At 56.0% G+C, this 13,817-nt stretch overlaps 1 protein-coding gene across 1 annotated transcript in view; it reads right to left on the bottom strand.

Moving 5' to 3' along the window:
- The window catches only part of PLCG2 (phospholipase C gamma 2), a 141,726-nt gene that overhangs the window by 31,770 nt on the left and 96,139 nt on the right, over positions 1–13,817 (bottom strand). Inside the window, exons 18-24 of the mRNA XM_062176292.1 lie at positions 12,962–13,162; positions 12,041–12,160; positions 9,022–9,202; positions 7,707–7,778; positions 4,038–4,147; positions 1,601–1,697; positions 346–412 (exon numbers count right to left, since the gene is read on the bottom strand). Coding sequence (XP_062032276.1) covers positions 346–412; positions 1,601–1,697; positions 4,038–4,147; positions 7,707–7,778; positions 9,022–9,202; positions 12,041–12,160; positions 12,962–13,162 — 848 coding nt within the window. The remainder of the gene's footprint in view (positions 1–345; positions 413–1,600; positions 1,698–4,037; positions 4,148–7,706; positions 7,779–9,021; positions 9,203–12,040; positions 12,161–12,961; positions 13,163–13,817) is intronic.

Raw genomic sequence — 13,817 nt, 5'->3', positions numbered from 1 at the left:
TCAAAATCCAAGAGTCCGGCTCCAGCCCCATCTCAGCCTGGCCAATGGCTCGGCTCTCCTGCAAAAGGCACAGGGGACGCAGCAGACCCTCCGCACGACAAAGCTGGTGGCAGTGGCAGCCGCCTGGTGCTCCGTACCAGGGCTTCAGACACGAACAGCAGAGTTCACGCGGCCGTCACTGACCGGCCTGCAGCTGTGGTGCTTGGCTGGAGCCAGCACAGCAGCCGGCCTCAAAGTCAAGGCCGGACAGGACCCCACATTCTCCGCCGCCCTGTCTGGGGTGGTTCTGAAGTCAGGTCTGGGGGACGTGGATGGGAGTCCGGGGTCAGCCATGTCTGCACGTACCCACGTTATAGGAGTTGAGGTCCAGGATTCCTCTACAGAGAGCGCCTAAGGGGTTGTCTTCGATAATCTGTGAGGAAACAAGACATAACTCAGGGCTGTCGGAACAGGAATAATAAAAAGACAGCCAGTTTCCAAAGCGCACCACCTAGCAGGGACGCTGCCAGGGGAACTGTTTAAAATGCGTTTTCATTACAGGAGCCGTCCATGGGGAGGGCGCTAAATAATGCGGCGTGGAGATGATAGGCACCTAGCGGCGTGCGCAGGTGCAGGCTGCTGCGGCCTTGCTAATTCCTCGGCAGGTTTCGAGATGCTACCTCAGCTCTGGGTTCCTAAACAGACCCTAGGCCCTGCCTCCGACGTGACGATGGAATGGGACCATTCAGCTTTCTAAAGCCTGGCTCAGCAGCCTCCCGAGGCTTCCCACGGCCTGCTGGAGCTATACCCTTGCTGTCCAGGGGGCCTGGTCTTTAAGGCTCTGCAGGACTCGCAGCTCTGCCTCCCACTGCACTTGAACCAGACCAGGGTCCAGCTAAGACAGAGAATAGGTGGGTCTCAGGAGAGCCGCACCCCCGGCTCGCACTAACCCCAGCCCCTACTACACGGCTAGGGTGCGAGGCTGTTTTGTCTTTGCCTCAGCCCAAGCCCAGGAGCACAGTCCTGTTCCCACCAGTGCACCTTTGCTTAGTGGTGCCTCCCACCTGCCATTCCCTTCTGCCCGTCACTCCCCATCGCACTCCAGCTTGACCCGGAAGGCCCACATGCCCCTGTCTCCAGGGGCTTTTCCAGGCTGCCCCATCTCCCCTGGTGTGTGGCATGCTGAATGTGGCTGCTCTCCACACCTCCTGAACCACACAGCGGGACCACGGCCACATCTGACCGCCGGCGAGGCCCGTTTGCTTGCTCACCCCGAGCACGCACGCAGCGTCTCGCTGCGCAGCTCAATGTGCCTCATTTACAGGCTGCTCTGGGCAGAGGACGGACTCCCTGTTCGGCCACTGCGGCTCCGGTGGGAATTTGGCTGCATATTCAAAGCCTTCCAGCTCAGCACAACCTGATTAAAATGCAACCGGCTGGTGCCCGTGACTTTCACCTGCAGCAGCTCAGATTCAACCCCAATTTCCTGTCGCTCCATCTTCCCTTGTCTGGCAGCTCCACAAAGACCCCGCGTCACAGCACGCTGGCACGGCTGTGGGAGCTTCCCGGACCAGCAGGCCCAGCGGCTCCCTGCTTACTGGGACGCGGGCAGGAGGCTCACCTGCTTTTCCAGCTCCTCCACGTCCACTGTGGAGATGTCCTCGACGTAGTTGGATGGGAAGTACTGCTGGATTCTGGTCCCGTAGTCTCCTTTCCACCTGCAAGCAGACAAGAGGCCCTGGGCTGTCACTGGCAGCAGGAAGACTTCGTACTGCTCATCAGGTGTCGGCTCCAAGCTGCTGGGGGAGAAAGGCGGCCGGCAGCCAGGCGGCCGCAGGCGGCGGTCACTGCCGAGGGGACATTTGCTTTCCTGCTTTTGTCACCAGTCCACCGCCAGGGGCTCACGGTCCTCCTCTCGACACCTATGATTTGGTTGGGGACACCAAACATCTCCAGGCACAACACCTTGAACAGAAGTTGAAAGCCGTGTAACACAACAGCTCAACTCTAGGACCTGAAACCACTTCCGGGAGGGTTGTGGATCTGGAGACCAGGGCTGTCTGACGAGGGTTCTGCAGCCCGGCAGCCTGGGACACAGTTTCAGCTCCGTCACCAACCACGCAGGAGCTCTGGGCCCCAGACTCTCCGGCTGTTCAGTGGGCTACGCTAGTGCCCACCGCGGGCGGCTTTATCAGCGCCTACGTCCAGTATGAAAGCACTCCTGAAAGGTCCTGGGAAGTGGAATTGGGAGGTTAAGCTTATTCTGGTGCAGAAAGTTTTTAATATCCATGCAGTTTCTTTCCAAAAGAAGTCTTTTCCACTAACTTCTTGAAGACCCCTTGTGCACGCAGAGAGTGCAACATGCTCAGTAGCGTAAGTTCTTGCCATTATTTGGCTAAAATACAGCTCCCTGCCTTCCCAACGGCCCTAAGGGCATGCAGTGTGGTTCACCTACACGTGCGCCTTGAGCCCCAGACAGCAACAGCTCTAAATGACCCCCCAGTCCACGTCCGGGCTTGCACATCTGCTCTTTCCCACCGGGCCGTCGTGGGGACTCCTCTCTGCAGCCAGGGGCTCCTACGCGATCGCGCTGCTGCCGAGACACAAGTCAGCTCCGCAGGGCCTTCAGAACCTAGCCTGTTGCCTGGCAGTCGGCGCCCCGCACGGTCATTTGGGGAGTGAACCAATAGCTGGAAGATCTTTCTCTCTCTCTCTCTCTGTCTCTCCCCTCTCTCGGCAACTCTAACTTTAAATAAGTAACTGTTTTTTTTTAAAGCATCTCTGATTGGGTAAGAGGGGGTGGTCCCTCTAGCCCCAAAGGAACTGGTTTGGAAAAAGTAGTCTAAGGCAGGCAGCCCACTAGGTGGCAGTACTGCTCCCATAGCTGAAGACGTGAGCGAGACCTCTAGCACTAAGTCTGTGTCGAAGGGGCCCCCGCCAGGCTCTGAATCTATCTCAGGATGAGAGCTTGGGGAACTTGGAGAGGCCCAAGGCGGAGGCATGGGATGGTCTGAGGCGTCACCCCCACCCCACCCCACCCCGTGAGAAGCAGGTGCAGGAGCACTACGGGGTGGACGGAGGTCAACGAGGTCACGGCAGGCAGCCCCAGGCCCCCGCAGCAGCTTCCACAGGGAACTCTGCTGTTACTTTTCGGAATGAGAGGTTCAGCGGATGTTAACAGGAAGTTTTAAACCAAAAATCCCTGGATTAGGGCACCTTGCAAGAGTGTGCAGAGCAACGAGGCACATGGGTTGGGTGAAGAGGGTGGGCGCTGGAGACAGAAGACCCTAACTGAAACCTCAGCCTGCTGTGTGGTCCCGGGCACGTAGCTGAACTCCTCTGTGCCTTGGCAGCCTCGTCTGAAATGCAGGTCGTCATGTGGCTTGTGCGAGTTGCCCTAAGTGAAATGCTACCGTACTGCTTGACCCACCCACACACTCCAAGTCAGGTCCAGCCACCTCGTGGGAGGAAGAAAGGCTTGGCCCTCTGCCTGGTCTCAGGGTTCCAAGCAACTTCTCGCTGCTCGTGGGAAAATCACCGCACAAAACCACTTGTCTAGGGACCGACTGACGAAAACTGGGAACAGGTAAACCCGAGTAAGCCCAGGTGGCTCTGACCTAAAAATGCACTCACGGCACTGAGGATGGTGCTGTTGCCGAAAGCACAGGACTAAGCAATAGCACACGAATTTGAATTTAAAATAATGTGCAGACTTGCCCAATGGGATGACTGCACCAGCCACCGTGCAGCCTTGGGGAGAGCCTCACTTACTGCACCTGCGAAGCGGGGGTAACCACAGCTGTAATTCAGTGATTGTAGCAAGGATTTGGTGAGAGGACTGATATGCAACCCATGGCAGCTGCTGCTGGATTATAGTCACAAACGACACAGGATGACAGGACATAATGGTGACTAAAACTGCTATTTGCCTTCCTTCCCAGGAGCTCAGCCAAGAACGGCAGACAAAGGGAGTAAGGACTCAGCCATACCTGAAGTACCCCTGAGAAGGGAGAATCCACCAGCACCTGCCAGGCCACCCAGCCGCCACCCAGCCTTACCAGCCACCGGGCTCCTTGGAGACGTTGTGGATCAGGGCACCGCGGCAGAAGCTCAGCTCGTCACTCTGCTTGGCTTTGTAGTCATAGAGAGCTTTCACGGTTCTCTGAGGCTTTAAGGGAAACCAGAAGGAACGGGTCAGCCAGGACCATAGGAGCAGAGGTGAACGGACCTCCACTCAGTTCTCACCAGGGAGCAGAGCCTGCTGCAGCAGCAGTGTCACTGTGCCATCTGCTGGCCAATAGCTGGTACTGCAAAGGCACCGAGGTCCCCAAAAGTCCCCAGGAGTGGCAGTGGGAACTGACGAGAGCCGAGGACACCTGGGAGGGGCCCACTATTGCTTCATTTTCTCAACAAGAAAGGGTATGTCTTTTAGATAAGTATGACAGCCTCAGCTCACCAACACAAGTTCAAGGGCAATGCTGGGGGCCTCCCCACTTTCTACAAGGGCCAGGGGTCCTCAACTATTCTCTACAGGACGCTGACATTTCCTAGGGTAACTGAGGCCCTCTCCATGAAAGGCATCCACAGCAGGCTCGCTGTCGGCAGAGATGAGGCAGACAGACTTTCCCGATAACACATTTCTCCCTAGTGAATTTGCCTTTACACCTGCTGTCTGGCAAGCAGAGACCACAACAAAATGAACATGCACACGGCAGGAACACATCAACAGGAAAACCTGTGGGGTGGTGAAAGCCGATTCCATCAGGGGCTCCACTCTCCCCCCACCAAGGAAACGGGGGCAGGGACTGTGCAAGGAGCCCGGTACACCTGCTCCTCAAAGCACGCGTGGGCTATGCAGTCAGACGCACACTTTCAAATCACTGCTGTGCCTCTTGCCAGCTACTCAAGCCTGAAACTCTCTGAGCCTCAGTTTTTCTGTCTCTGAAATGGGAGTTGGGGTTTGACCTATTTCATGGAATGTCAAGGTGAGATAGCACATGTGATAAATGCGGTAAGTAAGAATAGCTTGTTGGGGCTGGCACTGTGGCACAGAGGATAAGGCTGCTGCCTACAGTGCCGGCATCCCATATGGGCACCGGATCGAGACCCAGCTGCTCCACTTCCGATCCAGCTCTCTGCTATGGCCTGGGAAAGCAGTAGAAGATGGCCCAAGTCCTTGGGCCCCTGCACCCACCTGGGGGACCAGGAAGAAGTTCCTGGCTTCAGATCAGCCCCCTCTGGCCATTGCAGCCATCTGAGGAGTGAACCAGTGGATCTCTCTTTCCGTCTCTCTCTCTGCCTCCTCTTCTCTGTGCAACTCTTTCAAGTAAATAAATAAGTCTTTAAAAAAAATCGTTTGCATTTCTTAAGCAGTTAATATAATCGAAGCCTGGTTCTAAGCCTCTGTTGTGTCACCTTTAATGCTCACAACATACCTACCAGTAGTGGTATTATCATGCCCATTTGACAGATATTGAAACTGAGGCGAGAGAGAGGAAGTATTAAGCCCACGGTCAACCAGACATTAATGGCTGCACCCAGAGCTAGATCAGTACTTGAGTCACTGCCGCAGTTCCTGAGGTTCCATAAGAGGTCACGGGAGGCTCTGCAGAAGTCACGGGGAGCTCTGAGCAGAAGTGACCGAGAGCAGAAGCCGTCCCATCTCTCCCCAACCTGCACTGGAGCAAGCTAAGCCTGTGTGTCCTGCTTCAAGGCTGACAGAGGGACCACAGCCGGGCTCGAGGGCCTGGTGCTGGGGCCCGGGGCACATCACGGCTTCCAGAGGAGGACTCAGCCCGTCAGGTGGGAGCAGGGGTCTTCACGCACCACACAGAGGGGAGCTGCCCACCGGAGCTGAGCCACGTGGTCAGCAGCACACACCTCAGTCGGCCTGAGTCCAAACTCCAGCCCCACACCTCACCAGCCATTATTCAGCCTCCCTGTACCTCTACTTGCTCACCTGTAAAATGGGCACAAAAACAGGGCCTGCTTGGCAGGGCTGTTAGGATTGGTGGGCTAGCAACCACTGTCAAGGACTTAGCCCAGCACGTGGTTGTGGTCATTGTCACGGGCTACCCATCGTTACCGATCTGCTGCAAGGCTGGGAATGGCCCAAATGGCCACGGATAGGGAATCAGGGACACTGGCTCAGTCACCCAGAGCATTCTGGGACATCTGCCCCATTTCAATGTGCCTCATTGGACAAAGTGCCCCATAAGTTCCAACAGACAAGGCCTCTAAGATGAGCGATGGGAGAACCAAGCACAGGTGGACAAAGCAAATAAAAATGGCAGGTACAGGAGCGGACAGGAAAACACCTTCCCTGGAGCAGAGATCAGGAGGAGCCGCTGACCGGGAATCAGCAGGCCAGGGCTCCTCGCCGTCCTTTGTCCCGCGTTTGTTCCTCACATCATCTCCCAGCCATAATGCCGATTACTTTACTTCCAGGTGCCCAGCAGCTGGCGCACAATCCTGGCACACTGTCGGGTCTGGCACGGCTCATGCAGAGACGAGACAGGAAGATTCTAAAACTTGGTTTCATCACCACAGTTTCAAAACCGGGAGGTTGCTGGCTGGGCTTGAGAAATCAGAAGCCACGGGCTGCCCCTTGACAGGCGGCCATTAGCTGTCACTGTGCAGGGGCCATTCCCGAGGTGGGGGCCTGTGTTCCTCAGTTTACCCTCGTGTCCGTCATCCCTGCCACCTGGCCGATATGAGGTCAATGGCCAGCTGCCGTCTGTTACTAAATGTGCATGGTTTTGTCACAGTCAGGACAGAGATAGGAGATTGTAAAGTAGCTCTTAGGCCTGACCAGCTCGCCTCACTCCTGTTAGCTGCCCGGTCTTGATGGACCCTTGAGTTGGCAGCCTCTGTTTTATGAAATTTTGGAGGAAAAAGAGGGACTCAAGCCCTTCAAAATTAACTCCGAGGACAGCATGTGGCCAGGGAGAAGGATCCAGGGCTGGAAGTGACACATCTGTAAAGCCTGTCTATAGGGGATTGGGGCATTCGCATCACCAGGGCGACAGTCTTCACTCCTAATCAAAGCCTCTGCTACCAGCTAAGACCCCTTCATGCATTTCGCACACAGCTCCATCCGCACGTACCTCCTCAAGACGTCACTTCTTGCTCAAGGACATTTGCACTGGCCGAGGATTATACATTTAAAAAGAAGAAGAAATTTGTCTCTGGATTTCAACAGAGCCACCAGCAGGGCCCCTCCCTAAGCGAGAATCGTGCCCCCAGCAGAAAATCTGCCATCATTCTCCCTCCACCGGCTCAGGCTAAACTCGAGATGAAGCCCGAGCGAGCAGAGGCTAAGGTAGAACCCGTCCCTGCCCACAGAGTTGGGGGTGGGAATGTGAGATATGCCGGCCCCTAAGGAGGTCAGCCAGCCATGCAGAATCCGTGGGCACCGCAGGCTGCGCTAACAAGCGGAACACACGGGAGGGACTTTTAATTAGAAGCCACGTGGCCCAAAGATGGTTCAGAATTGCAGCAAGGTGGCACAGCGTCCGGGTAGAATTCCATTAACCTTTTCCCCGAAGCTAGACGTCGTACTGTCAATCACCAGTTTTTCTCCCTCCGTCCCCCAACAAAACACCTGTTGGGGAGCCCAGGTTTTTGGCCCTGTCTTAATGCTCATGGGGGTGAGGGGGGAGGGAGGGGTGGAGAGGAATCCATCTCGACCTGGGCTAGGGCAGCGTGGCCCACAAGTGTGTTCGTACCATGGAAGGGTTGATCTCACTCGGATCCACGTACATCCTACTGACGTCATAAAGGGAGTTTATGTCTCTCTCCTGAAAAAAGAAAAAAAAAAAATGACAGAAAATAAATTGACGCGTCCATGCACCTGCCCCAGCCTTTAGAACAAGGGCTGTGGCCGGCCGTCTTGGGGTTGCCTCCCCTTCGGTGGAAGAGTTGAAACCTCGCAGAATCTGCCCGTGACCCATGGGTGGAGACGGAAGGGAGCTATACGGCAGTCCCCCCCAAGACGTGGACACTACCCCTGTATCACAGCGGCCCCTGCAGCCACACACGACCTCACATGCCATGGTGCACTGGGGACAGTGGGCGGCATGTACCTCCTCCCCAAATGGCCACCGTGGAAGAGGTCACGCCACAGAAATGGGCCAGTGTCGCCAAGCAGCGCACCAACACCCAGTGCCGGCCACTGCCACTGTCTCAGCGCTGGCCCCGCCACCTGCCTCTCTGTCCTGTCACTTCAGCATTTGCACCACGGCCACTCCTCCCTTCCTGGCTCCCTGGCCACCCCCACCCCTTCCTCCAGGCTTCAGCTCCCTTCTCTGCCCCCATGCCCGCCTGCTCACCCTGGCTCAGGCCATCCTGTTCTATTTGCTTCCTTATAATTCACGCGGACCCAGAATGTCTTAGTTGTGTAACAGGGTGCCCTAGAGATCCCACGATTCCCAGCAGCCCACTCTGTCCCTAGGGCCCCCGGCATGGAGAACAGCTCCTGGCACGAGGCTGGGGCACGACAGATCTCTTCAATAAATCAGTGAATCCGCCTCCTAGGATGAGGCACCGTCATCGCATCAGGTCTCTTCCAATAGCTCAGAGCAGAGGCCAGGCCCGCCAGTCCCCCAGATTCCAGCCCCCTGCTCACTGCCTTCCTGGTGAGCTCTCATCTCGCCCACCCCAGCTCACCCCATCCCAGCCACAGCAGCTCCTGTCCGGCCTCCAGGCTGGCGTCGGCTGTGTGACCTCTGCACGTGCCGCCCTTGTGTTCTCGAGTGAGGGGCATGGTTCCCCGCTTGGCAGTGAAATTTCCCGAACTGCTCCTGGCTAACAACAACCCTTCCCCATCGCTCTGGATCTACTCATCTGCCTTCACATTTATGCTATCTGCATTTGATTTCTCTCCCTGTCTCCTCCACGGCCAACTCTAAGTACCAGGAGGGAGGGCCTGGGTCTGCCGAGTGCACAGGCGCGGGAGCGGGGGGCACGGGGCAGGTCCTCCAGGAAGCCGTGTCTGGTGAAGCAGCGGCCAGCCTGCCGAGTCCCAGCACGCCCACCACCTACCATGCTGTAGCGCTCCAGCAGCTCGGGCGTCACGGGGTACCGCAGCCTCATCTTCCGGTACAGCGTGTGCTTCTCGTAGTAGCTGACGAGCTCCACGAGGCTCTCAAAGTAGGCAGAGGTCCCCAGCACGAAGTGCCGGCCATCACGGTTGATGCGACAGTGCTTCACCTTGCCCCTGGCCCTGGACGGGGAGACCACACGAGACTGGCACACCAAGGTCCTGGCGGCCCCGCGGCTGCTCTCCAAGCCCCAATGCTGAGCAACAGCCATGGGGTAAACCAACAGGGCGTAGCCCTCCTAAGGAGCAACAACCACCATGTGGGTGTTTCCAAGAGATCTGGAGAATTCCGTCTCAGGAGAAACGCGGCCGAGTGACTGGAGAGCTTCTCCTTCCTCCACTCCCAACCATGAACCTGACTTTGGCAAACTATGGCCATGGTCAAATCTGCCTCACTGCCTGTTTTCATAAAGTTTTATTGACACACGGCCACCATTCATTTATCTGTATGTTGACAGCAGAGCTGGGCCCCTGCAACCAAAGCCACGTGGCCTGCAACACTGAAATATGCCCTCCAGGGGCCTTCACAGGAAATGCTTCCCAGAGCTCTAGAGCCCTGGGCCTTGGTGACCGGATCCTTCAATTGTGTCTCCAGGGGCCCAAGGAACACAATGATGGCTTTTTTCTAAAATGAAATATCATTCCTTCATTCATCTGAAATAAGAGGCAGGAGAAAATCCAGACCGGATCTTAAAAGCATTTTGAAAAATAAAATTTGTCCCTAACTTTACAGCCAAGACAATCTTTTGTGGGGGGAAAAAAAAGCCTACCTCAAATAGCCAAAGCAATCGTGAGCAAAAAGAACAAAGCTGGAGGTATCACACTTCCTGGCTTCAAAATATACCACAAAATTATAGTAATCAAAACAGCATGGTAGTGGCACAATTAGACACGTAGACTAACGGAACAAAACACAAAGCCCAGAAGTCAATGCGTACATCCAGAGCCAATCACCTTTCAGGAAAGGTGCAGAGACCACACGACAAGTAAGGACAGCTCTGGAGTAAACGGTGCTGGGGACACTGGATGTCCACGTGCAGAACAGTGAGGCTAGATCTTGGCCCCATACCAGGTACTCAAAGCAGATTAAAGACATAAATGCAAGGCCTGAAACTGCAAAACTACTAGGGGAAAACCCCCACGCATTGGTCTGGGTAATGATTTTCAGCACAATCAAAGCAAAAACAGGCAAATGGAACTGGATCAAACCAAGAAGCTCTGCACAGCTAAGGAGACAATCGACAGAGCAAAGAGAAACCCCACATCGTGGGAGAAAACATTTGTCAACCACGTGTTTGGGGAGAGACTGATATACAAAGGAAGCAAAGAATTCAACTCAGCACTAAGAAAATAACCCAATTTTTAAAACAGGCGAAGGATCCGGATAGACATTTCTCCAAAGAAGATAAGGAGGTGCCAGTATTGTGATGCTGTGGTTGCCACTTTACGACACCAGCATCCCGTATCAGAGCCCCAATTCATGTCCCAACTCCTCCACTTCTGACCCAGGTTCCTGCTACTTCACTGGGAAGCAGCGGATGATGGTCCAAATACGTGAGTCCCTGCCACCCATGTGGGGGACCCTGATGGAGCTCCTGGCCCCTGGCTCCAATCTGGCCTAGCCAATCTGTTGCAGCCATTTGGCAAGGGAACCAGTAGATAGAAGATCTCTCGATCTCTCTCGATCTCGATCTCTCTCCCCCCCCCACTCTAACTCTGCCTTTCAAATAAACACATAAATCTTTTTTTAAAAAACGTTTAAAAAGTAAAAACTTTATACTTTAGAAGTTCATTTTTTTTTGTTTATTTTCAGAAACACATCCAGTTAAGTCATAAATACTAAATTCCTCTGCTTTGGTGGCCAATTAGCAAGGGTCTTTTATTATTAAGGAGAATGGGCCAGGCAACAAGAGGACAGGGGGCAGACAGGAGCAACCTGTTCCCACCAGGGCAGCTGGTGTGCAGCCGGCAGCCGCTGCCTCCCATCCTGCCCACAAAGGGTCTGGGCTTGTGACTGACATTTCTCACTGCTTCATATCACCGGGAAGACCGGGCAGAAGACGTGTCCAGCCCAGGGTGGCCAGCAGGTCACCTGCTGGAGACTGCAGCACAGCTCCGGCCGTGGACGGGCCTGAGCCGAATCCCGACTTAGCCAGCGAGGCACCTGTGCGGCTACAGACAACTGAAGGGACAGGAGGAGGACCTGGGGCTCCATCACCCCATCACTGTCACGGTGGAAGGGGAAGCATCAGGCGTTTGGGGAACCGCAACCCTGTGACAGGGCAGTGACAGCTGCACACGAGCAGGGGACACACCCGTCACAGCACAGACCTGGGCCGCCCGGGCCTCGCTTCCACAGATCACCGAGTGTCACCATGCCCCAGTGTGACGTGGCCGTGCCCACACCACAGCTGCTGGAAGACGAAGTCAGCCACCACAGAACACAGCGCAGGTCAATCGCGCTTATCCCAAATGCTTGGGACCAGCAGTGTTCTAGGTTTGGGATTTTTGGGGGGATTTGGGATATGTGCAACTACATACTGCGACACGCTAGGGCTGGGACCCAAGTCTAAACACCAATCATTCGTGTGCATAGACGCCGTGTCACATGGCTTTAAGGTAATTTCCGAAGTTTTTTTGTTTTTGTTTTTGTTTTTAAGAATGCTTGTGTGTGAACCATGACCCCTCCAGCGAGGTCAGGTGTGGGATTTTTCACTTGTGGTGTCACAAGGGTGCTCAATAAGTTTCAGGTTCTGGAGTGATTCTGGATTTCAGATGTCCAGCCCAGGGAGGCTCAGCCTGTACTCCAGAGAACACGCGGGAACCTCAGAGCACCTGGCGCACGAGCAGCGCGCAGGCTGCTGTGGCCGTCGCGTGCTTGTCCGTCCTGGGGGAGAGGACGCTGCGGGGCAAGCCTCTACCTGAAGCCCCGCCCCCGCTGTCCCCACCTGTCCCTGCTACCTGAAGGTGATGGCGTAGGAGTCGCTTCCTTCCCGCCTGCGGATCAGGAAGGCGCCGTCCCGCGGGATCCGCATGAGCATGTCCTCAGCTTCCCCGCGGCTCAGCGCATCGTAGAACCACCTGCAGCCCAGGGAGGCCAGAGAGACACCAGGTGAGAGCCCAACCCAGGGGAACGCGGGCCACCCGCCCTGGGGGAACACCGATCACCACCCACGGGGCATGGAAGCTCGGGACCCATGGGCCTGCAAACCGCACGGTGGGCTCCCCAGACAAAAGCAGCGTGGAAAACAGCAAGGTCTGAAAAGACCACTAAGAGACCAAGCGCACCTGCTTGGGCATAAGGGGAAAAGCCACCTCATCACCACGCGGCCCGCCCAAGCCCAAGTTGTTGCGGCGACTCAGCAAATCCGAGGCAGGGAACATGAGTGATGGTGCAGGAGGAGGTTTTTACATTTTTCTTGGTTATTTCTTAAGAGGTGAAAGGCTGTTAAGAGCAACCCGGATGGAAAGGGACAGGAAAAGTTCCCCGCCTTCCACAAAAATGTGCCTTTTGGCTTAAAAATGGATTTTTCTTGTTTACTTCCAGAACGTGTTGACCCTCTGCCAGGCAAGATCTGATACTTCCCTGAACAGAGAATGGAGGGGACAGGAGGGGACACACTTGCAGTTCTTGCCCAGACGCCATGGGGGCCAAAACGAACTTTGAAAACCAAAGGCCAAGACCTCAGGATGAGGAAGGTCAAGTAGAAGAAAAGTGAGGAGGGGGCATGGGCACGAGGAAAGGAACACGGGCCACCGGCAGCAGGAAGCTGCCTCCCTGGGAACTGGGATACTCAGGGCAACAGGGGCCCTCCAGGCCGGCCCCTCTGACCAGTGCACCTGATCCCAGGCTGTGTGCCTCCCACCGACCCCACCACGTACGGCTTCGACTCGTGAGGGTTGGGGTTGGGCACGGGGTCGGTGAGCTGCAGCTCGAACTCGGTGCAGCGCAGGTGCGCCTCGCGGTAGTGCTGGATGAGGGCGTAGATGCTGGTGAACTTGAGGTTGTCAGTCAAATAGTACTTCGTGGTGCCGCCCTCCACGGTGGAGCGGATCAGGCAGTGCTGGACGCGGCCGGATCGCCTGCAGGGAGGGGACGCTGTTGGGGCCGGCTGGGCCAGGCCCGGGCACGGGGTCGGGGGTAGGGGGAGGCAGAGAACTCTGGTCGGACCCCAGGGATGACTCCTGCTATGGCCGCATGGCCTTCTCTCTGCCCCCACAGCAGACCCAGGGCGACAGCACAGTCTGGTCCTTTTGCCTGGAATACAGAACCTCCTGGAAGGATTTTTCCTGTCCACTGCCTCCTCTTTATCTACTTAACTCCTACTCTGTCTGGATGCCCAGCTCCAAATCCCAGCTGCGCCACCTCCAAGCTAAGTGTCCTTGAGCAAGTGACCCATCCTAGATGAGCCTCGGTTCTTTCATCCTAGAGGTCAAAGGGAAGGTCAGAGCACCTCTGGATGTGACCGCGACCACACACGAGATGAGCCTGGAGAGTCACTGCCCAGCACACGGCGGCCCCCAGAGCCGACGGCTCCCTCACTGGTGCTCTGCTATTAAGACTTACACCTCGGGGCTGGCGCCATGGCTCACTTGGTTAATCCTCCGCCTGAGGCACCAGCATCCCACATGGGCACCGGGTTCTAGTCTCGGTTGCTCCTCTTCCAGTCCAGCTCTCTGCTGTGGCCCGGGAAGGCAGTGGAGGATGGCCCAAGTGTTTGGGCTCCTGCACCCGCTT

This window comes from Lepus europaeus, chromosome 19, assembly GCF_033115175.1.
Source record: "Lepus europaeus isolate LE1 chromosome 19, mLepTim1.pri, whole genome shotgun sequence".
Taxonomy (NCBI): Eukaryota; Metazoa; Chordata; class Mammalia; order Lagomorpha; family Leporidae; genus Lepus; species Lepus europaeus.
Note: the sequence above shows the minus strand (reverse complement) of the source record. Positions and strands in the feature narration are given on the sequence as shown.